At 38.5% G+C, this 25,253-nt stretch overlaps 2 protein-coding genes across 3 annotated transcripts in view; one reads left to right on the top strand and one right to left on the bottom strand.

Moving 5' to 3' along the window:
• Positions 1-22,754, bottom strand: part of QRSL1 (glutaminyl-tRNA amidotransferase subunit QRSL1) — a 29,838-nt gene extending 7,084 nt beyond the window's left edge. The window contains exons 1-9 of one of the 2 annotated variants that reach the window (XM_043889789.1): positions 22,665-22,754; positions 15,078-15,237; positions 14,519-14,617; positions 13,155-13,251; positions 8,471-8,647; positions 3,619-3,794; positions 3,418-3,530; positions 2,347-2,539; positions 1,825-1,942 (exon numbers count right to left, since the gene is read on the bottom strand). In XM_043889789.1, coding sequence (XP_043745724.1) covers positions 1,825-1,942; positions 2,347-2,539; positions 3,418-3,530; positions 3,619-3,794; positions 8,471-8,647; positions 13,155-13,251; positions 14,519-14,617; positions 15,078-15,237; positions 22,665-22,688 — 1,157 coding nt within the window. In that variant the 5' untranslated portion in view covers positions 22,689-22,754. Of the gene's footprint in view, positions 1-1,824; positions 1,943-2,346; positions 2,540-3,417; positions 3,531-3,618; positions 3,795-8,470; positions 8,648-13,154; positions 13,252-14,518; positions 14,618-15,077; positions 15,238-17,425; positions 17,557-22,664 lie in introns of those variants that run through there. The other variant, XM_043889788.1, reaches the window with a different exon arrangement.
• A 124-nt stretch (positions 22,755-22,878) lies between these two features.
• Positions 22,879-25,253, top strand: part of RTN4IP1 (reticulon 4 interacting protein 1) — a 50,148-nt gene continuing 47,773 nt past the window's right edge. The window contains exon 1 of the mRNA XM_043889790.1: positions 22,879-23,581. Coding sequence (XP_043745725.1) covers positions 23,308-23,581 — 274 coding nt within the window. The 5' untranslated portion in view covers positions 22,879-23,307. The remainder of the gene's footprint in view (positions 23,582-25,253) is intronic.

A 25,253-nucleotide genomic window follows, 5' to 3' on the forward strand; every position in this document is an offset into this window, starting at 1 on the left:
CTCACAGAGTTTTTTGTGTAGGTGGTAAGAACATTGAAATCTACTCTCAGCAGCTTTCAAGTATGTGGTACAGTGCTGTTACCTGTAGTAGTTAGGTTGTACATCACATCCCCAGAACTTACCTCATCCGCGGGAGTCTGTACCCTTTGACCAACATCTCCTTTCTTTCCCCAGCAACTACCACTCCACTGAGTCTGTGGCTTTGGTGTTTTTTTTTCTCCCTAGATTCCACATATAAGTGAGATCATACAGTATTTGTCTTTCTCTGACTTATTTCACTTAAGATAATGCCCTCAAGGTCCATGCATGCTGTCACAAATGGAGGATTTCTTTCTTTCAAATAATAAATAATACTCTTGAATAATAATGAATGTTCCATTTGAATAATAATGAATGTTCCATTGTGTGTGTGTGGGTGGGTATATACAGCATATTTTCTTTTTCCATTCATCTGCCAATGGACACTAGTGTTTCCATGTCTTGGCTATTGCAAATAATGCTGTGAGGTAGTGATTTCTTTCCTTCAGATACATACCCAGAAGTGGGATTTCTGGTTCATATGGTAGTTCTATTTTTAATTTTTTGAGGAATCTCCATACTGCTTTTCAGAGTATTTGTTCACAGTATTTTTGGAAAAAGGAATGCTAACTACTGGCCCTAAGGAGATGCACAGATGAGTAAAATGCTTTCTATTCATATACATAATATATCCATATATGCCCATTATATATATGCAAAACTCCATGAAGCTGTTCAGTACATTCTTGCTTTTTCACACTTATCATGTCCTCTTAAACAGACTTGGTGGTATGGAAGATGAATCCTATTCACAAGATGGTGAAAAACTTATACCAAAGTCACAGTAATTTAGAATTCTTTCTTGGAGCAAACACATACAGGATACAAGGGGAAGTTTGGTTGATTCACTAACCTTTTAAAGAGAGACCAAGCAACCTAGATGCCCATCAGCAGATGAATGGATAAGGAAGCTGTGGTACATATACACCATGGAATATTACTCAGCCGTTAAAAAGAATTCATTTGAATCAGTTCTAATGAGATGGATGAAACTGGAGCCCATTATACAGAGTGAAGTAAGCCAGAAAGATAAAGAACATTACAGCATACTAACACATATATATATATGGAATTTAGAAAGATGGTAACGATAACCTTATATGCAAAACAGAAAAAGAGACACAGAAGTACAGAACAGACTTTTGAACTCTGTGGGAGAAGGTGAGGGTGGGATGTTTCAAAAGAACAGCATGTATATTATCTATGGTGAAACAGATCACCAGCCCAGGGGGGATGCATGAGACAAGTACTCGGGCCTGGTGCACTGGGAAGACCCAGAGGAATCGGGTGGAGAGGGAGGTGGGAGGGGGGATCGGGATGGGGAATACGTGTAACTCTATGGCTGATTCATATCAATGTATGACAAAACCCACTGAAATGTTGTGAAGTAATTAGCCTCCAACTAATAAAAAAAAAAGGGGGGGGGGAAGAAAAATAAAGAGAGACCAATGTAACTTCCTGCTTAAGGCTCTCACAGCAGGAGGACAATGTAGCAATAATAGGGGACATTTAATGAGGCTAAAACCTTCAAGCTTCCTACTTAGCTAGCTAGAGCATCAGTGTTTTTTTGTTGTTGTTTTTAAACCAGGAGCCAAAAGTACCAAAAACAGGCCTTTACTTATGATTTCTAATTCAAATCATAAGGATTTTGCTTCCTTAGCAAAAGTTATAAGACCTGACGGACATGCTACTACTTTACTCTGGAGTTTTCAAGAATGGGGAAAATTCCTATATCGATTATCTTACTCTTTTAATAAGAAGAAGTTTCCTGAGAGGATTCTCCCTCTCACTACGTCATTGAATCCTTCTCGCCTGGTTGCAGCATACATGGCTTCAGTAGACACATCATTGTCACATCTGTGACCTGAAAACAAAAGAGGATGAACATTACTTGAAAAGGAAGTAAAATTTTGGCTGAAAAGCAGGTCTAGAGTCACATTTGTGGCCAATACTAAAATTTCAGGAGACTGACTTGAATGGATTCTCTTCTTTACATGCCTTGGGACTAACTGACCCGTCAGGAATCAAGAAAGAGAAGAAAATAACAAAGAGGGAAATTTGATTTGTTCACTACCTCATTCGTTCATTCATTTACTATGAGTTATGATGATGAACAGTGTGAGTATAATGCTAAAATGACAACAGTAAAAGGATCCACTAATTTACTTCTCTAAATCATTAACATCCCAGGTAACAATATTTTTTGTCACTAATAAATGAAAATGTTTGAGAAAGCTTCCCTAAAAGTCCAAAACACAGGCACTTTACCATATTCTAGCCCATCAAATCTTGCCATATTCGATGCCACTTCCGATGTACACAGTACGTGGTAGCACACAATGGAGTAACTGGTATGGGGCAGGGAGACTTCAGTTACTTTGGCCCCCTCAGACTCAAAGAGATTAGCAGCTTTGGACCAAAGAGATTGTACTTCACTTGACAATTCTGGTGTAAGATACTCCTAATTGGAAAAAGTCAAAATACAGAGATCAGAACATCCAAATAGACGGTTTTACAAAAATGTGTACTCCAGAACCTCTGGCAATATATTAGAAAACCTGATTAAATTGGTAGTATGTAGTTAGAAAAGACTGAACTAATTTAAGAGCATTTATGGCATGACAAGCACAATACTAGATATTGTTAACTGGATATAATAATATTAAAGACTGGAGATCTGATTGGAGAACTTATATTTATTAAATGTTCATTATGTATCAGGCATTCTGCTAGATGCTTTCCAGAGGTTCTCCCATTGAACGCTTTTAACAGTCCTATGATGTAGGTACTATCATCCTTCATGTTATTAATGAAAAATATTAAGACTAGAGAAGTTAAGCAACTTTCCTAATGTTACACAGTAGGCAAGTAGAGGATCCAGGATTCCCAACTAGGTCTGTTTCTCTCTAAATCCTTAAAACTAGGCACACCTATTACCTTAATTGAAAATTTTAAAGATTTTACACTATTTCTCTACAGCAGTGCTCTCAACTGGGGGCAATTTTATCCTCTTCCTCTCAACCAGGGGACATGTGGTAACATCTACAGACAGTTTGACTTGTGGGGCAGTTGTGGTAGGGTAGGGGTGGGGATGCTACCTCTAGGGGCAGAGACCAGTGATGTTGCTAAACATCTTACAATGCAAAAATGTACAGTCTCCCAGGACAAAAACTTATTGCTAAGCTCAAACATTTAAAAGGTGAGTGATTTTAGTATCTCCTTTCACGTGCTCAGGTCACATAGCTAATAAAGTGGCAAAGCAGTGATTCAAACTCATCCAGTCTGTTTCCCAAGTCTGTTGTCTGTATTTGACCTGACAGTACTTTTGTAAAGAGTTACCTTTGGAATTCCAATACATAGTTTGCTCACATCTGTCAAACTGGGAAGAGTAAATGGTTTAACAGGATCTTGAATTGTGGTAGAATCTTTGGGATCATGCCCAGCTAGTATACCTGTAAGTAAAAGTCTTTATGAGTGACAAACACATTGTTTTTCAGTGAATTGATAATGCTTTGAAACTATATGGAATCATATAAATACCCAACACAGTGGCTGCATCATCCACACATCTGGTTAAGATTCCTGGCACATCCATTGAATTCACCAGGGGAATGAGACCATGACGAGAAACTAGGCCATAGCTTGGTTTTAAACCAACAACCCCGCAGTGGGCAGCTGGATTTCTGGTTGATCCTCCTGTATCTGATCCTAAAGCCCTGAAATTTAAATGGGATTCTCTTTAGCAGGATAACATCTCTCTAATTATATCTGAAATCTATCTTTTTAAAATGTATACTTTTAAAATTGTTTTGATTATGCAAAAATAAAAAACATGCTCATGACAGAGAATTCTTAAAATATAGAAAAGTGTAAAAATGTAACAGAATATTCTACCACTCTGAGGCAAATACACACTGCTAACATTTTGGCATATGAACTTTAAGTCTTTTTTTTAATGAATTTTTCTTTCACAGCTCAGGTCATTCTGTAATCATAAGTTTCCATCTCTTTTTTGCTTATCATGAGACTTTTACTATGTTATAAAGATTACTGAAAATTTTAAATATGTAAAATATTCCATCAGTTGGCAATTCCCAACTGACTCCCAATTCCTATCACAGGAATTATACAATCTTATACAAATCTTTCAGTTCTTTATTTTTTCATTGAAGTATAGTTGATTTACAATGTTAATTTCTGCTACACACCAAAGTGATTTAGTTACATACATATATATGTAATTTTTAAAATATTCTTTTTCATTATGGTTTACCCCAGGTTACAGGATATAGTTCCTTGTGCTATAGATAAACCTTCTTATTTCTCTATTCTATATGCATCTACTAACCCCAAACTCCCAGTCACAAGTCTATTCTCTGTCTACAAGTCTGTTTCATAGATAGATTCAATTTGTGCCATATTTTAGATTTCACATATAAATAATATCATATGGTATTTGTCTTTCTCTGACTTACTCCACTTAGTATGATAATCTCTAGTTGCATCCATGTTGCTGCAAATGGCATTACTTCATTCTTTTTTATAGCTGAGTAGTATTCTATTGTATACATATGTACCACACGTTCTTTATCCATTCATCTGTCGACGGACATTTAGATTGTTTCTGTATATTGGGTACTGTGAATAGTGCTGCTATGAATGAACACAGGGGTGCATGTATTTTGAACTATAGTTTTGTTTGGATATATGCCTAGGAGTAGGGCTTCCCTGGTGGTTCAGTCAGTAAAGAATCATTTGCAATGCAGGAGACCCAGGTTTAATCCCTGGGTTGAGAAGATCCCTTGGAGCAAGAAATGGCAACCCACTCCAGTATTCTTGCTTGGAAAATTCCATAGATGGAGGAGCCTGGAGGATTACAGTCCATGGGGTTTTAAGAGTTGGACACAATTTAGCAACTAAGCCATGCCTAAGAGTGGGATCGCTGGATCATATGGTAATTCTGTGTTTAGTTTTCTGAGGAACCTCCATACTGTTTCACAGTGGCTGCACCAACTTACATTTCTATCAACAGTGTAGGAGGGTTCTCTTTTCTCCACACCCTCTCCAGCACTTGTTTTTTCTAGACTTTTTAAGGATGGCCATTTTGACCAATGTGCGGTGGTGTGGTACCTCATTGTAGTTCTAATTTGCATTTCTCAGTAGTTAGTGATGTTGAGTATCTTTTCATGTGCCTACTGGTCATGTCTTTTTTGGAGAAATATCCACTTAGGTCTTCTGTCCATTTTTTGATTGAGTTATTTGTTTTTTGCGTTGAGTTGTAAAAGTTGCTTGTACATTTTGGAGATTAAGTCCCTGTCAGTCACATTGTTTGCAAATATACTTTCTCCCATTCTGTAGGCTGTCTTTTCATTTTATGGTTGCCTTTGATGTGCAAAAGCTTGTAAGTTTGATTAGGTTCCATTTATTTTTGTTTTTGTTTCTGTTGCCTCAGAAGACCTAAGAAAACACTGGTATGATTTATATACATACAAATCTTATATCTTCTTTTAACAGCAATTTTATAGTATGCTTATACAAACTAAACACACCCCTCCCAGGAATTCAGATACAGCCATTCTGCTACCCCATTTAGAATCATGACTAGAAATGCATTCTGATTTATTTAAACTGTTACATTGTTGCGAACCAGAATAACTGCATAGTAGAGTACTTTGTAGGGAGCTCCCTGGCAGTCCAGCAGTTAGAACTCTGTGCTTTCACTGGCGAAGGTCTGAGCCAGGGAATTAAGATCCCACAAAGCTGTGCAGCTAAAAATAAATAAATTAAATAAATAAAGCACTTTATAATAAACACCTTTAAACATAAATCTTTGCCCATATATCTCTAGCTTCTAAGAGTTAATGGGTCAAAGGGTCTACCTGTCATTATAAGTTCTAAATATATTTTGTTAAATTACTTGTCAGAAAGGTTATGCCAATTTATATTCCCAATTGCAGTGAATCACATTGTTTTATCTTTCATGCCCTGGTGGCTCAGACAGTAAAGCATCTACTGCACTGTGGGAGACCCCAGTTTAATCCCTGGGTCGGGAAGATCCCCTGGAGAAGGAAATGGCAACTCACTCCTGTATTCTTGCCTGGAAAATGCCATGGACAGAGGAGCCTGGTAGGCCACAGTCCATGGTGTCACAAAGAGCTGGACGTGACTGAGCAACTTCACTTTCACCATCACTGAATGCTAGCAGTTCTTAAAATCTGATTATTTTGATAAAAGATTTGTTAATGTGCATTTTGAGTAATTTTTCACACTTATTTGTATTTGCATTACTCAGCTATGAAGTGTCTGTTCATTTCTTTGCTCAGTTACCTATATAGTCTGTGTTTTTATTTAAAAAAAAAACAACACTTGACATTATGCTAAGTGAAACGAGTCATGAAAGCACAAATACTGCACAACTTTACCTATATGAGGTACCTACAGTGGTCAAATTCACAGAGACATAAAGTAAAAGAGTGCTTGCCAAGGGTTGGGGACATGGGGAGGGGGCAAATGGGAGGCTTTTAAGGAGTACAGACTTCAAGTTTTGCAAGTCTCTAGAAACAAGTTCTACAGACTGGCTGAGTGATAATGTGAATGTACTTAACACAACTGAATCGTATACTTTAAAAGGATTAAGATGAGAAATTTTAATTGTATGTATATTTTCCACAATTAAAAATTTTTAACTATTTCAGGAAAAGAGGTTTTTCTGATTAGAAAATTGCAATGTCCACTGTAAAAATTAAAATATTCATATGATCTGTAAAGTGAAATTTCTTATAATCAGTCCCCAGAATTACCACTTTTTATGAATATTTATCCAGATACTTCCATGCAACTAACATATTCACATATGTAATTGTTACTTTTAACAGAAATAAGGTCATATAATACATATTGTTCTGCAACTTGTCTTCCACTTAACAGTGTATTTTGAATTTCTTCCCATGTCATGACATAGTGCTGTAACTCATTCTTTTTAGTGGCTGCATAGTACTCCTAGACTTTTCCTGTTTTAAAAACTATTATAAAAGAAACAGATAGGGAAGGAAACAAATCAGAACATGTGACAATCTGGGCCCCTTCAATCTGGAATCACTTTGGGCCTGAGCCCCTCCTGAGTACTCAGACTGCAGCTTTGGGCTGCACAAGGCTCCTACCTGTCAATGGTCCTTGTGTCTACAGAAAATGCAAGCTAACTGCCTTTCTTACCAAGTCCTCTGGAGCCACAGAATCAGATTGCTGCTTTCACAGTTTCTAAAAGGACACGTTTTCTTATTAGGATTCCCTGACAGCTGTGTAAAAGTAAAACCTACATTTCCATAGGAATTATGTGTCAAAGTGCCACCTTCTCAAAGCACATTCAGTAAGATGAACACTAAGTGGGGTGATGAGGATAGAAAAAAGCACCTAAGCTTGCAATCCTCCCTTGTCAGAACTCTCATTAATATTAATGTGGTACTATAAAATCCCACAGAGATAAAATGAAATGGTTTTACTTGTTAACAAGATTTCAGGGAAACTAAAGAAAAAAAAAGAAACCTGTAGAATCTAAATCTCCATAGCTCTAAAAAAATATAAATAATTTATTGATTGCAATGCCTGTGAAACAGCTTAGTTTCAGTGGGTAATTAAGGAGAGATAAAATACATATAGTACTACCAAAGAAAACATTCTATTCGGTTAAACTGAGACCAATAAAATAAATATAGTAACAGCAATATTTATCTACTCTTTTTTAGATGGTTAAGAAATGCTTTACAAACATGACTTAAGACATAAAGCATGATTGATGGATTCAGAATGCAAAGTATGACAGTGGAACAAATCGCCTCCCTACAAATTTGAAAAAACTCTACTTACTGATCTGTATTTTTAGTTGCAGACTTATAAAAACACTTCTTAAAATATTCTATTGATAAATATTAGCCTTTTCTTTCCTTCTTTCCTTATTTTTTGGCAAAGTTGGGTTTAGCTGAAGGATGAATCACAGCTAATAATTTAGCTCAGTAGCACTCAACTAAAGCCAGGGTATGTTAATCTCTAAATATATGTATAATCAGTGAGCAGATAGCCAAATAAATAATTTAAAAAATGAAATTCAATTAAGTCTGGTTAAGCTAACTGATTTATTCTTATTTTAGAAGATCTGTAAAATCATGTTTTAAAGAAGACCAGACACTATACAGGAAGGGTTTAAATGTCTTAATGTATAAAATATACATAAGTGTACTGTATAGTTGACGGTATTTCTAAGATACAATTTTGATAGACCACTGAGCACAAACAGCTCACTAAGGAGAAATAAAAATACCAAGGTATGAATGAGTCTGTTGTTGGATTTTGTGTACAGTTTATGATTCTAAAGTACAGATAGGAAAAAACATCTTACGCAAAGCACGTGAACGCTGCCACGGCCGCTGCGCTTCCTCCCGAGCTTCCTCCAGTTATGAGCCAATTTGAATCCTCATTCTCACCGTGAGAGTTCTGCTTCCTCTTTTCTCTATATTGTTTTGAATAACTCCACGGGTTTTTAACTGGTCCAAATATGCCATCTGTGCTTCCAGATCTGAGACGAAGAAGTGAAGCAAGATATCTTAATAAAACTCTCTTTATGTGATCTCCTGATTACATTATTTGCTTCTAACACTGTATAAATCCACTGTAACTTGAATTAGAAAAGGTAGGAAGGCTGCTGAGTTGTAGCTTTCTTTAATTAGATGGTTGAGGAGTTGAAGGATGAGAAGTAAAAGCGTTTGTGGTAGAAAGTTGGGAAAAAACCACTCTGTTAAGAAAAGGAAATTTTAATCCCAACTGATAATCCAATTCAGCGTAAGATGATTTTCTTCATAAATTAAGGTCTTCCAATTGAAAAGTGGCACAAACATCCAAACAGTTAACAAGTAGTCTTTTGAAGGCATTCCTCTTTTAATCAGAAGTTTTTGAGAGGGCAATTCCCTGGCAGTCCAGTGGTTAGGACTCCACACTTCCACTGCAGGGGGCACAGTTCCCACCTCTTGTTGGGGAACTAAGATCCCACAAGCTGTGTGGCTCAGCCAAAAAAAATAAAAGAACTTTTCAGTGAGATATTCTTAATGAATGCTAATAACCTTTTTTACTTTTGAAAAAACTTCAACCTAATAGATTACAAAAATAAAAACAGTATGAAAAAACTTATACCCTTTACCCAGGTTCACCTATTGTTCACATTTTACCCTATTTGTTGTATCATTTGTGTGCTGTGTGTGTGGCCGTGCATATTTTTCCTGAACTACTTAAGGGTAAATTATACATATTATGGCCCATTACCCCAAATACTTTAATATGTATTCAGTATGCTTTTCCTAAGACAAAGTATAGTCTCTTACACAGTCACAGTATAGTTATCTCAGTAAATTTAACAGCAATATAATACTTTTATCAAATCTACCACTAATCCAATTTTGTCATTTGATCCAATAATGTCCTTTATAGCATACGTCCTTTTTCCAGTATAGGATCAAGTCTAGAGTTGAGAATTATATTAAAACTTTTCTCTTTAACCTCTTTAACTTTTTTCACCAACCAAGAACACTGAGTTTTTTCCTGTTTTTAGCAATTTGAATAAAGCCACAATAAATATTGCAGTGAAAGGCCCCAGCCAGTGCTTTTGTATAAACATAAGCCTTCATCTCTTGGGTAAATACCTAGGATTGAGATTGCTGGCTCTTATGCTAAGTGTATGTTTATAAGAAACTGCCAAACTATTTTCCAAAGTGGCTATACCATTTTGCATTCCCTATCAGCACTGTATGAGAATCCAGTTGTTCTCTATCCCTGTCAGCACTTGATATTGTCATTTTTTAGGCATTCTAATTATTAGGTGTATGTACTTCAGTGTGGTTTTAATTTGCATTTCCTTAACGACTAACCATGTTTGATGTGTTTGTCTGTCAATTGTGTATCTTCTTTGATATTATTGAGTTGGAAGAGTTTCAATATATACTGGATACCAGTTCTTGGTCAGACATATATCTTGCAAATATTTTTGCTAAGTATGTGGCTTGTTTTTTTCATTTTTAACAGTGTATTAAGTACAAAAGTTTTTAATTTTAATGAAATTCAATTTACCAGTTTTTAACTTTACAGACTGTACTTTGTGTTTCTAGATTCTAAGAAATCTTTGTATAATTCAAGGTCACAAAGATTTTCTCCTACACTTCTATGAGTTTTAGGTTTTTTTTTTAAATACTTATTTATTTAGTTGCAGCTCATAGGATCTTTAGTTGTGGCATGTGGGATCTAGTTCCCTGACAGGGATTGAAACTGGGCCCCTCAGCATTGGGAGCATGGAGTCTTAGCCACTGGGCCACCAGGGAAGTCCTGAGTTCTAGGTTTTAATTTCTTCAGTCTCTTTTAATCTGGAACATTGTCACAGCCTTTGTTTTTTTTATGATATTGACATTTCAACAGAAGATATCTCATTTCAGATTTGTCTTTTGTCTCCTTGTTATTAGCTTCGGGTTACACATTTCCAGCTGGAACACTGACTGCATAGGTGATGGTGCTCCTTCCCAGGGAAGGAGGTATAGAGTATCGCTGCACCCTCATTGGTAATGTTCATATTGACCAGCCGTTCAAGGCAATGTCCTAAAAACCTAGGTTCAAGTTTATTCCCACAGATTTGTTTATTCAACACATATTTACTAGGTTCTAGTAGATACCAATTTTGGAGAGTCAAGGAATCTGCTTCTATGAAATAGGAAACACAGACCAAGCAAATATTACAAACATTACAAATGGGGAAATAAAAAGTGCTTCTGATGAAAAACTAAATGTCTTCCTCATGATCAGGAAAAAGGCAAGGATATCTGCTCTTATCATCTTTATTCAATATTGTATTTAAGGTCCTAACTGGTGCAATAAGGCAAGATAAAGAAATAAAACCATGGCTGATTCAAAGAATAAAAAAAAAAAAAAAAAAGAAATAAAAGTGTCTCTATTGTAGGCTACAAGATCATTTACATAAAATATACCAAATAATCTATAAGATCAGCTAGAATTAATAAGGGAGCTTAGCAAGATCACAGGATAAAAATAATAGGTTAACATAGAAAAGTCAGTTACATTTCTATGTATTCTAACAATGTTAAACAATTAGAAATTGAAAATAACATTTTCTGTAATAGTAAAGAAACATGAAATACTTGGAGATAGATATGGCAAATTATGTGCGAGATTCATATATAGAAAATCATAAATATTGCTAAGAAAAATTAAAGTCTAAATAAATGGAAAGGTAGAGTCATACATCAGAAGGCACATATTAAGATGTCAATTTTCTAAAACCTAATCTATAATTCAATAATACCACCACAATCAAAATCCCATTAAGCTTCTCGGAAATTATTAAGTCAATTCTAAAACTTATATGGAAATGCAAAGGACCTAGCATATGCTAAATAATTTGAAGAACAACAATGAAGATGGACTCATACTACTTAGTTTCAAGGCTTACTATGAAGTTACCATAATCAAGATAGCATGATAATGGATTAGGAATACACAAATCAACAGAACAGAATCCAGAAATGGACCTATACATATGTTGGACTGATTTTTGGCAAAGGAATCCAAGTAATTTAATTTGAATTCCTATGGTCCCAGATATATAGGATAGACATATGCAAAAAAAAGAAACTTCGCTTCTTCACATAACATACAAAAAATTAACTGAATCACAATTTTAAATTTAAGAACTAAAACTATAAAACTTCTAGAAGAAAACATTGGAAAAAAAAGTCTTGATGACCTTGGAAAAGGTAAAGCTTTCTAGGAAAAGACACAAAAAACATGAGTCATTAAAGGAAGAAAACAATGAACTGGACTTCATCAAAACTAAAAACTTTTGCTATTTGAAAGGCATATTCAGAGGATGCAAAGACAAGCCAGAGACTCAGAGAACATATTTGCAAATCACCTATCTGATAATGGACTTGAATCCAGACTATATGGGAAAGAACTCTTACAACTCATTGAGAAGATTTGAATAAATACTTCACCAAAGATATACGGATAGCAAAATAAACACGTGGTCATCAACACTGTTAGTCATCAGGGAAATGCAAATCAAAACCAAAGTGAGATATGATCTATCAGCAGAACACAATATCTCATGGAGGGACTGAGAAACCGGCAAGAGGCCTCATGAAATCACCTCACTACTCTTAGGTGAGGGGACTGAGGAACACTGGCAAGAGAGGCCTCATGAAATCACCTCACTGCTCTTAGGTGAGGGGACTGAGGAACACTGGCAAGAGAGGCCTCATGAAATCACCTCACTGCTCTTAGGTGAGGGGACTGAGGAACACTGGCAAGAGAGGCCTCATGAAATCACCTCACTGCTCTTAGGTGAGGGGACTGAGGAACACTGGCAAGAGAGGCCTCATGAAATCACCTCACTGCTCTTAGGTGAGGGGACTGAGGAACACTGGCAAGAGAGGCCTCATGAAATCACCTCACTGCTCTTAGGTGAGGGGACTGAGGAACACTGGCAAGAGAGGCCTCATGAAATCACCTCACTGCTCTTAGGTGAGGGGACTGAGGAACACTGGCAAGAGAGGCCTCATGAAATCACCTCACTGCTCTTAGGTGAGGGGACTGAGGAACACTGGCAAGAGAGGCCTCATGAAATCACCTCACTGCTCTTAGGTGAGGGGACTGAGGAACACTGGCAAGAGAGGCCTCATGAAATCACCTCACTGCTCTTAGGTGAGGGGACTGAGGAACACTGGCAAGAGAGGCCTCATGAAATCACCTCACTACTCTTAGGTGAGGGGACTGAGGAACACTGGCAAGAGAGGCCTCATGAAATCACCTCACTACTCTTAGGTGAGGGGACTGAGGAACACTGGCAAGAGAGGCCTCATGAAATCACCTCACCAACGTAATCTCTCATGGAGGAATTGAGGAACTGGAGAGGAACTGGCAAGACAGTCCTCACGAAATCACCACACTACTTTTAGGTACCTACACGTAAGGAAATTGAAGACACAGATGAAAGAAATACAGGAAAAGAAAATTTTAATTTTACTTACCCCATAGCAAACTCATCTAAGTTTGTTTTTCCCATTAGTAGAGCTCCCTGATCCAACAACTTCTGAACCACTGTGGCATTAAAAGGTGGTACATAACCTGAAAAAAATTCAGTTTTCTTTAACAAAAAAAAAAAAAACAAAACAAACTGAGGTATAGCTGATTTAAATGTTATATTACAGGTGTAAAACATAGTGATTCAAATATTTTAGAGGTTATATTCCACTTAAAGTTATTATAAAATGTTGTCTATATTCCCTGTGCAGTACAATATACTCTTATGGCTTATTTATTTTATACATAGTCACTTATACCTCTTAATCCCCTCCCCTTCTTTGCTCCTGTCCTCCTAAAAATTCAGTAATTTTTCTCATAGGAAAGAAAACAGTGAACATGTAAATCCTATGTAAGAAACAATTTTAAACTGCGATTAAGCAATTCATATTGACAAATGCTACTTATTCCTAATTTAAGTTGTATTTTCTTCTGAAAGTTGACTTTTTTCTGCTGCTGACTGCTATATTTTCTAAAGAAAGTCTCTATATTCACCATCTTTATAATCTAAAAATATTGACGCTAACAGTACTACAAAATATTGAATGATAGAGAGCTACCCAACTCATTTGAAATTAATCACAAATCATCATTCTGCTCATTGGACTGACTTTTTCTTCTCAGATGTGCTCTATCACACAGCAATTTTTATCTATTTCCAGCAGGAACAGATCTTTATTGTCAATTAAAACTTCCTCTATCTAGTGTACATTCGCAAACAATTACCAATAGTCTACTTTATCAGAGGAACTTGGGGCACACACCTCAGAATATTAGTTTCAGTGTGAAGTTCTCTATCCTTTTTCCATTTCTTTTTCCTCCTAGGATCCAACCATATATTGATAAATATGATTCCTTTTTGACCTACTAAACTTAAAAATTAAAACTAAGCATCATTATACTAAGTATAGTGATATAAGGTGGAGGAGCCAGGAGGTAAAAAATAATCAGATAGTAGATGTTATTAATAATAAATCCTTATACCATCTGCAAAAGAGGGGTAATGACAGCCACTTTACACTTATTTCTACACTATCAACGAGTGGAAATCAGAGGAGTTAGAGCTCACTTAGTGTATTTACAGTGATGTTAGCTTCCTAAATAGGATTCCTCTGTTACACAGGTCTACCCCTGAAGAATAACTTTGCATTCTGAGGGAGCAAATAGTAAGAAGGTAATATTCCACCCTAAGTTATTTCTTTTGCAGATATAATTAGTCTAAGATATCTTGATGCATTAGTATCTTATCTTTAATTTAAACTGAAAAACACTTATTTTTATAAAAACAATGCTCCGGCTAGTTAAACTTTACCTTTCAGCATGTTCGATGCACAGGTTGTCTCAATGCCAGATGTACTAAAGTTATCTTTTACTGCAACAGGAATTCCATCTAAATCCCCCAGTGAGTGACCTGCATTAAGAAACCAAAAGAATAGAAAAAATATCTAGTTCGAAATACAGAGACATTAATCCAGGTTATTAAGACAGCTACTAGCTTTTGCTAAAGATAGTTCTTCAGAAATCAAATTTGTGTTAGAAATTATTACGAGTTGGACATTATAAAGCATCACATGCCTATTAGTCTTATTTTTATTATACCTCACACCAGTTCTTCTTTTAAAAAATAATTTTATTTGGCCATACCACGAGATTTGAGGGGTCTTAGTTCCCCAGCCAGGGATTGAACATGAGTCCCCAGCAGTGGAAGTGTGGAGTCCTAACCACTGAACCTCCAGGGAATTCCCCAGGTCTTTAAATAAGGGAAGTTTTTTTAAATGTTTAAAGCTCTACCTGCCAAATGGAGACTGCTATATCCAATTAAACTCTTTCTCTCGGGATGTAACAATTAAGTACAATTCAAAGTAATTTACCTTTCTTATACCTTTTCTCTGATTCTTCGGCTTGCTTTAAGGCCACTTCTTCTGATACAGTGATGTAAGCGTTTAGAAACCTGGTCTTCTTGATGAGGGAGAGACATCTCTGACAGAGCTCGGTTGGCGTAACTTGGCCTTGTTTCAGTGCTGCAGAAACCTAGGAGGTACACAATTCAAAAAAATGTTTGCGAGTCTGCAGAAGTTTCGAATGTTATACTGAGACAGGCAGATAGAGTGGTTAAATGTAAAAATCTGAAGTGAGGTTTAGCTTCAACACCAAGACGAGGCACTACTGTGGCTTTACATGCATTATCACTTTATTTAGCCTTTAAAACCATCAGCTGATTATTAACCTTACTTTATAGATAAATTAACTGAAGCTCAGAGAGGTTAAGTGATTTGCTCAAAGTCACACAAATAGTAAAGGGTAACTTCTTAACATCTGCTCCTTCATTTCTCTCTGTACCAGTGGAAGCGTAGCCTGTCCTGTATGTTGACTGTATTTTCACGTGTCCTAATGTATATCAAGCAATAGGAGTTTGCGTCTAGGGGAAAATCTGCAAGTGTTCTGCTCTAAACTGTTGAATAAGTCATCAGAGAGGTGGTATTCTTAGGCCTGAGGGTGTTGAGCTAGAAAAGCAGTGTGAACAGGCCACTGAGAGAGCCCCTATTGTTGATGCCCAGGAGGAGGAAAGGGCTACCATGGGGATACTGGGAGGGTGGGGGTTGGTGAGGGGCAGCTGGGCTCGACTCAAAGGAGATAACTGAATGTCACAAAAGAGGTATTACTGCTGAATGCTTTGTAGGACTCTTGAGAAGAGTGGAGCTGAAAAGAAAGAAAAGACAGCAGTGTGTTGTGATACTGTAAATATGGAGGAGGCTTATGTAAATAGGCTGGGTGCAAGAATCAGAACCTGCAGAAGCACAAACCTGGACAGACACAGAGGTATATAAACAGGCCTAGTGAAGTGAAGCGGCTCAGTCATGTCCAACTCTGCGACCCTGTGGACTGTAGCCTACCACGCTCCTCCGTCCATGGGATTTTCCAGGCAAGAGTACTGGAGTGGGTTGCCATTGCCTTCTCCAGAGGATCTTCCCGACCCAGGGATCGAACCCGGGTCTCCCACATTGTAGGCAGATGCCTTACCATCTGAGTCACCAGGGAACTCTCATCAACAGGCCTACCCCAGAGCAAAATTGTAACATGAGGAAGATTATGTCTGCTATTGTCTCCTCTTGTTTGTCTCCCCTCAAGTCCCCTAATGCCCATTATCCTCAAGTTGCCTTCTGACTCACCAGCTGGTATGACAGGAAGAGGTAAGGAGTTGCAGCTGTGGTTACAAAGGCAAGAAATGAGACTGTCTGGAGCATTCCTTTATTTAGTGAAGTGTAACTGATTCACAGGGCTGGGTTCAGATGTACAGCAAAATGATTCAGTCACAAATACAAACATGTCTTTTCTTTTCCTTATAGGTTACTACATAATATTGAGTGTATTTCCCTGTGCTATAACGTAGGTCCTTGTGTGTTCTCTGTTTTATGTGTAGTAGTGTGTATATGTTCATCTCAAACTCCTAGTTTATCCCTTCCTCTTTCCTTTTGGTAACCATAAGTTTGATATCTGTGTCTGTGGGTCTATTTCTATTCTCTATATAAGTTCACTCGTATCATTATTTTTTAAGATTCCATGTATAAGTGATATCATATATTTGTCTCTGGCTTACTTCACCTAGTATGATAATCTCTAGGTCCATCCATATTGCTGCAAATGGCATTATTTCATATTTTTTTATGGCTGAGTAATGTCCCATTGTGTAAATATAGCACATTTTCTTTATCCTTTCATCTGTTGGACATTCAGGGTGTTTCCATGTTCTGGCTATTGTAAATAGTCCTGCAATGAACACTGGGGTGCATACATCTTTTCAAATTATGGGTTTCTCTGGATATATGCCCAGGAGTGGGACTGCAGGGTCATACAGTAGCTCTATTTTTGGTTTTTTAAGGAAGCTCCATACTGTTCTGGGAGTACTCATTTTAAATGGTGATCTTTGTTAGGACCATATTTAGGAAATCTAGTTTTGAGAAAATCAATACGGGTATTGGAGAAGGGAAATGAAAACAAAGATGCTAATTAGCTAGAATGGACTAGGCATAAGGATTATGACAAATAGTACAGATCCCCTGGAGCAAAACTAAAACTGTCATATCTGAATAGAAGATGAAATCAAGTGGAAAAGTTTTCATTAAGAAAACAAATTCTCTCTCCCTAGCATTTCTTTTCTCTAATGGAAACTAGACTTTTCCTCAAGGCCACTGCTTCTCCTGCAGTAGGTCTGTCTTACCATGTACCCGAGTCCAGTGGGGAGGGGAGATGGTGTGGGCAGGTGTTACCCTTGTCCTCAATGCCTTTTTCTTGCCTCTTTTCTCAAAACCCCCAGCTCATCTGACGCACAGGTCCTGGAGGAGATTATATTACTCTCCTAACAGTCTCCCTGGTAGTCCTTTTCATTTATGAAAGATTTTAGCAGCTGGTTCACTGTAGCTATTTTTGTTGACTTCAAACTTCAAGTCAGGCACACTGACACCGGGTCTCTCAGTTCCTGAACTCCCTTGACACAAACTCTTCACTTCACTCCAGTGACCCACTCACATGGTCACAGCCCAGACCATGTCATTACCAGCATCTGTGTATTCTCCCAAACCTCCGCTCTAATCATCCCACATCTCCTGTCTCCTGAGCTCATTTATTCTACCATCCAGCAAGAAAACTCAGTCCTCCAACCTCAAAGCAATGGATTCTGCCCCCAGTGAGGTGGAAAGAGGATCCCAAGGCATCCAAAGAATCTGCAGCTCTGGTTGACACCTTATGTCCAGCCTTGTGAGACTGAGTAGAGAAGCCAGCCACACCAGTCCTGACCCACAAAAGTGTGAGATGGTAAGACTGTGGGTGTTTTAACACTGCGTTATTTTAAGACAAATTTGTTATGCAGCAATAGAAAAGTAATACACCTTCTTAGAAAAATGAGGAAATCTTCCGCAGGAACTACTCTTCTTAGAGAACAAGGGAAAAGAAAACTATAAACACATATAATCTAGTAATTTTGTCACTGTAACAAAATCAGTGCTAATAATAGCTCTTAGTTCCAGATGTTATCCTATATGTTTTACATTTCATTTAACCTTTATATCCACACTAACAGGCTGATATTATTATTTCCAATCTACAGATAAATTACCGAAGTTCCTGCTTAAAATCACATAGCTAGAAAGCAACGGAGCTGGGATTCAATTAAGGTCTGATCTTGTTTCTGAAGCCCATGCTCCACTACTTCTCTGTGCAAAGTGTAATAGCATTTACTCCTCTGTAACCGATAGACAACATTTTATTAACTTCACAGGTATCAATAACATCAGAGAGTCACTGAGGAAAAGAACTGTCTTTCAAAAGAAAAACTGTCTTGATAAATGCTGAAGGTATAGAAGAGCCCTTGGAAGCTGAGTGTCTGGTTGACTGGTACTCTCTTTAACACACCCATTTAACAGTCTTGCTTTTGTCTTCATCGTTCCAAGAAACAGCACCTCAAGATCACCAGTCAGCTTCCCGTTCCTACATCCAGCAGTCACACTCAGTCTGGGTCAGCATTCAACATCACCCCCTCCGGGAAGCACTTCTCTTCCACTTGTATTTCAGGACACCAAGCCCTTCTGGTTTCCTCCTGCCTTACTGGCCATTCCTTCCAGTCTCTCTTGCTAGCTGTGCTTCCCACTGCTAACCTCGAAATGTTGGAAAGTTTTATGCCTTCTTCTATATTTACACTCACCTTCACAGGTGATCTCATTTGACCCTATAACTTCAATTATCTCCTCTACTCTGGCCAACTTCATGTCTTCTCTCTTGATCTCCACATTCCTATAACCATCTGCTCAACCAACCTCTTCGCTTGGATATCTTTGGAGGCATCTCAAAATTATCCTGTCTTGATAATTTTCTCCTCACAACATGCTCCCTGTAGAGTCTGTCTCATCTTGATGCTGCGTGCTGTGCTGAGTTGTGTCTGACTGTGTGTGACTCCATGAACTATAGGCTGCTAGGCACCTCTGTCCATGCAATTCTCCAGGCAAGAATTCTAGAGTGGGTTGCCATTTCCTTCTCCAGGGGATTTTCCTGATCCAGGGATTGAACCCGCATCTCCTGTGTCTCCTGCACTGGCAGGCGGATTCTTTACCACTGTGCCACTTGCCCAGGCCCCAAATCTAAGCATCCTCCTTGACTCGTCTCTTTCCATCAAACCTATATCCAGTCCGCCAGAAAGCCCAAACTTAAGAAACGAAACCCCTATTTTGCATTACTTCTGCTCCCACCACCCTATCCATGCCGCATTAGCTCTTGACAAGGCAACGGCCTTCTAACTGGCCTCCCTGCTTCTCCATTTGCCTTCCTCCGTCACAATCCTGAGTAGCCTGGAGTTTTTTAAATTGTAAATCAGATCATGTCCAAAGACTCACAACCTTCCAGAGGATTTGCATTACATTTAAAATAAAACCCACATTCCTTCGCATGGCCTGAAAGGTGATCTGGTTCCTGCTTCCCTAACCTCATCTCCCATTACTCTCCTCCTCGTTTAGTTCTCTTGGGTGAGAAGAGAGCTTCCTTGAACATGTCAAGTTTGCCCCTGCTTCAGAGACTTTCCACTTACTCTTCCTCCTGCCTGAAAGACCCTTCTCCCAGTTCTTCCCAGGGTTTACCCTTCTTATCGTTCAGGCCTCTATTATATATCACCCACTCAGAGAAACTTTCCTGATCACTCTAAAACATCCATATCCCCCAACTAATTCTCACACTAGACTCTGATGCTGGAAAGACTGAGGGCAGGAGGAAAAGGGGCGACAGAGAATGAGATGGTTGGATGGCATCACTGACACAACAGACATGAGTCTGAGCAAACTCCGGGAGATGGTGAGGGACAGGGAAGCCTGGGGTGCTGCAGTCCATGAGGTTGTAGAGTCGGACAGGACTGAGTGACTGAACGACAAAATAGCCTGCTTAACCTTTCTTCATAGCACCTATACTACTTGAAATTATAGTATTAAACTTATTTAATGCCTCCTTCCCCACACAAACGTAGGTTTCCTAAGGGCAGGAATTTCTGTCTTCATACTCATCTTCAGTGTCTAGAACAGAGGTGCTCAATAAATGTTAACTGAAGGAATGAACTGAGTTGTTTAAAATTTGGAAAAATTTCCCATAGAACAGTAATTAAATGTTCTTAGGCTAGACCCCCAAGAAGCCTATTGGATATAAAATTCATTTTCTTTAATATAACAATAATCATTTAATATAACTATAGGGCCAGTAATACTAGTGTGGTGTTTGGTTCCTAGAAACACTGGGATCAGGCCACTAAAAAACAAAGATTGAAAGTAAGACTCTTCCCCTTCCTGAATGTACCTGGCTAAAATTTACAAGTAGCAGTTTTATCCCCCATTTGGCATTTTACCTCCTTTTAGTGTTTCTCTATAGCTCAAATGGATTCATCACCTCGGTTGGGAAAATCCTCTGGAGAAGGGAATGGCAATCCACTCCAGTATTCTTGTCTGGAGAATCGCATGGACAGAAAAGCCTGGTGAGCTACAGTCCATGGGGTCGCAGAGTCGGCCACGACTGAGTAACTCACACACACACCAGTGTTTCTTCCCAGGGCTCCTCTACCGCCCTAAGCCTCCACTCAGGTCTCTCAAGTTGTCTCAAAACACCACAGTTTCCAGTCCTTCCCCAAATCCCCTCCCCTACAAATTTTCTCTTCCTTCAATTGATAATCTCAGCCAGAGTGTGATGGAGAGAAATCTGATTGTTATAATTACAATGGATAAATCATTCAACTGTCCCAGGCATCTTTACGTATGGAATGTGTAAAGATCCATCTTTAAAATGGAATATGTACTAAATTAATCTCTAATTCATAGAATTTGGGGCACTGGTACAATGATGTAGAAATAACAGAGTGGACAGAAGATATATGAGGGTCTGGGAAAATAACCAAATAATGTTTTGCACAATAGGCATCAATAAATATTTGTTAAAGGAGTGACTAAGTGAAAGTAATCATGTCAAGGCAACTTTCTGGCTACCCTTGGGTCAGATTCCCTAAACATATTTTCCCCCTTGAGGTAACAATTGTTCTCACAATAGCTCACTGGACATTAGTGAGGAAGGGTGGCACAAAAAAGGTAGTGCTGAGGGAAAGGGCAGAAAAAAAAATACCCCATTTTTTAGGTTGTATTTCATTTTACATTAAGTTTGTAGTTAAAAAAAATATTAAATTTTTTTCAAGAACAAATTAGATTGTTCACTGACAGTATAAGCAGATGCAATTTAGTCTGGTAGAACAAAACTGTATTAAGGGAATAGCTGTTTATTATTTAAAGCTGATGAATTTAAAGTTCTCATAATTTATAGTTTTCTAAAAGGCTGCCAGCTGAAAAAAGAAAAAGACTTCCCAAGTGAAGATAAAAATGGAAGATGGAAGGCAGATATAAGGTGGGGTAGGTCCTCAATTGATAAATCTATCAGCAGAATCACCTGGGAGCTAAGGTTAAACCATATCCTCTGGGCCTTACCATAGTGACCTGCATGAGGGAGACACAGCTGTAGTTTTTAAGGAGGGCCCAAGGTGATTCTGAGAGTAGTGGGCCTGCTATCAGATAGCTCTGCAGGTTGGGAGATCTGTGCCAGGAATCAAGGAGATCTGAATTAAAGCCCTAAGAGCAGGGATAAAATGAGAGTACAGACTCCAGACATAATTTCAAAGAAGAATGAACAGACTTTAGTGACCTATTGGACATGACATATAAAGAAAAATCTATGGGCAACTGGAATAACAGTTGTATCCTGAACAACAGACTATCAGAAATCAAGTTTTTGTTTTTTATGATGTAGGTTGAGACACAAGAGATGGTTCTGTTACAATGATTAAGTCAACTTTGGTTAAATTGAGTCTGGGGTGCTTGTGGGACATTTGGAAGAGATGTCCAGAAAACATTCACAAATATAGCCTAGAGTTCAAAAATGAGGTGGAGGAAACGGAGGCACAGGTAAGAAAATCGTTGGTATCTTGGAGGTTCTTGAAGCTTGGAGAATGAATATATGCGGGGTGGGGGTGGGGAGCTAAGAATCACTAGTTTGGCTTTTGCAAGGTACAGATTTGCGGGCTCTTTAGTGAGGACCGCATGAGATGAGTGTAGCGGACAAGGACTAGCTAAATCCCCCTTACATGGCAGAGCCTGCCTCGAGGCCATCAAGGGCTGGAGGCAGCCTGAGCTAACGAATAATCGAGAGAAACCACTCTGCCTTCCACCCCACAACGCCGCGGTGCAGAAGCCTTCCCCGCTGAGAATGCAACTCCGGAAGGATACAAGGAGCACAGCCTAAGGACTCGGAGGTCCGAATCCCCCCAGGTTCTAAGGAAGAAGGCAGCGAGGCTGACCAAGACGCGGTCAGGAAGGGGGACCCCTCGTCCACAAGAACAAGGATTCCCCGAATCTTCCCGACCTCTTGGACCCTCAGCAGACAATTTGACTCACTTCTCGGAGGGTCCGGCCCAACATGGTTCTCGTGCCCCGTCTGCCACCACAGGGACCAGGTGACGAGGAGGAAAACAGAAAGGTCAGTTGCCGCTGCTGGTATTACATGGGCGCAGCCATCTTTGATCATCGCAGAACCTGTCAGCACCGAGCTCTCGGATTGGTCGAATTGCAGCCCAAGGCAAATGATCTTTGCACACGATTGGCTGGCGCCGCTGAGCAAGTCCCGAAGGGAAAGAGAAACGGTGGCAAGGAGACTCTGGGCTAGGGTCGCGGCGGAAGCCTGGAAGTGTGTGAATTTCTGTGGCGTCTGGATCGCGAGAGGAGTCGGCTTCTCCCGCAGAGGGCTTCCGGGACAGGGCAGGATTTTAGGGGTTTTGTTTTTAAGGGGAGCGGGTGTAAGGGAGGAGAAGAATGAATGGCATACTGATTGGAATGTTAATTGGAGCATTTCAGATGTGAAGAGTAAAGGAAATCCATACTCTTCTTACTTTGATTGCCCCATTAGTCTGTCTTCATTTAAAAATTCTCAGCTTTGAAATCGGCCAGGGTGTTTGGGAGAATTTGACGGAATTCAGGTGTGAAGGTTTGATCCCGTTTAAGTGCCTTCTAATTAGGGCACGTAATTCAACCACTGTTTACAATGGGATTTTTGAAGACCTGTGTGTTTAGAAGAAATGCACGCAGTGCGGTTTGCCTTTGGAGAAGCCAAGTTATACAAAAGCCTTCAGTTCGAAAAATTAGTACTACCTCTCCAAGAAGCACTGTCATGCCTGCTTGGGTGATAGATAAGTATGGGAGTAATGAAGTGCTTCGGTTTACCCAGAACATGATGATACCAATGATTCACTATCCAAATGAAGTCATTATCAAAGTTCACGCTGCAAGTATAAATCCTATAGATGTTAATATGAGAAGTAAGTTTCAAAAGACATTGCTCATTACCTTTTTTTTTTTTTAAACTTGAGACAACCTCATCAGGGATCAGTTTTAAAAGATGAGTTGTTATTGACTACTTTTGGGGGAGTTAACACAAAGAAATGGCTTAGGCTTTTGACAGTATCTCAGTAGGTATTTAAAAAATTTTTGAACTGGCAATGTCCATGGTATGCTTTAATCTTTTACAAAATATAAGTTTGAATTGCTTCTAGTGCTACCTTAAAAATGTAAATTGGGACTTGAGAATTGTATCCACAGCTAATTTTCTGGTACACTTTGCTGGGAACTTTATGATATTCTGAGGTCCATCACAGGTTTTAAAGGTATGGTTTTATTGTCACATCAGTTCAGAATTTGCCTTTTCATGGTAATTTGTGTTTGCCTTTCCACTACTCCCAGCTTTTTCTAATGGTCAAGTGGACAAAGCAGCAGAACAGGATGCCAAAATATGGACACAGTACTTTTCCTCATTTTGTTGTTGCGGTCTGCCCTTGGAAGTTAAAATACGCTTTTCTGTTGTGCTCCATCTTCAATGGAAATAATGTTATCTTAATTTCTGCTCGGGGTTATTGACAAAGCTTGGAGTGCACTGTATTCCTTATGCAGTTACTACAGTGCTGAAAAGATTGATTACTGTTTGTGAATTACTTTAACTTTGGAAAATCATGACAAAAAATGAGCAATTGAAATGTGGCTAGTCTGAATGGGGATGTACAGTTAATGTAAAATATACACTAGATTTCAAGACTTAGTAAAAAATGAGTGTAAAATGTCATTAATTTTACATTCATTACATAATGATCTGATAATATTTTGGATATATTAAGTAAAATATTATTAGCATTAATGTCACTTTCTTTTCACTTTTTAGTGTCTGCTTGAAAATTTTAAGTTAGATATGTGGCTTGCATTACATCCCTGTTGGACAGTGCTGATCTAGACATATGAGGAACAGCTATTACACATTTCTTTGTGGGGAAAGAGATACAAGTTTAAATGATTTTATGGTGATTGCCCCATGAAATATACACGTGTGTTCCGTTTGTTTGCTTAGAATAGTTGCTACTACTAGGTGTTTCAGCTTATTCTGTTTCCATAGGGCATGAAGATAATTTAGTTTTTCTCAGAATTACCTTTTTTAAAAAAAAGTTCTGTTGTTTATTTTGGGTTGTGCTAGGTCTTCCTTGCTGCATGGACTACTCTCTAGCAGCAGTGCTTGGACTTCTTGTTGCAGTGGCTTCTTGTTACAGTGGATGGATTCTAGGGCACGTGGGCTCAGTTGTAGCTCCCAGGCTCTAGAGCACAGGCTCAGTAGTTGTGGCGCGTGGACTTACTCTGTGGTATGTGGGATCTTGTCACATAAGGGATTGAACCCATGTCTCCTGCATTGGCAGATGAATTTTTTACCATTGAGCCAACAGGGAGACTCGTGTTGAAATTATCTTTAAGTGATAGATTTATACCTAGTGAGCAGTATGTATTTGCCATCTCCTTGATTATAAGCTCTTTGAAGGTAGATCCCATGCCCTTTTCAACTATAGCCTTTTTTGCTGTTTCACATATGTAGTCGTCATTCAGTCATTAATGTCATTTTAGATGTTCATTCTAATTTGATTACAGAGTAAATTTTTTTTTTTAATCCATGATTTA

Source organism: Cervus elaphus, chromosome 28 (genome assembly GCF_910594005.1).
Source record: "Cervus elaphus chromosome 28, mCerEla1.1, whole genome shotgun sequence".
Classification (NCBI taxonomy): domain Eukaryota; kingdom Metazoa; phylum Chordata; class Mammalia; order Artiodactyla; family Cervidae; genus Cervus; species Cervus elaphus.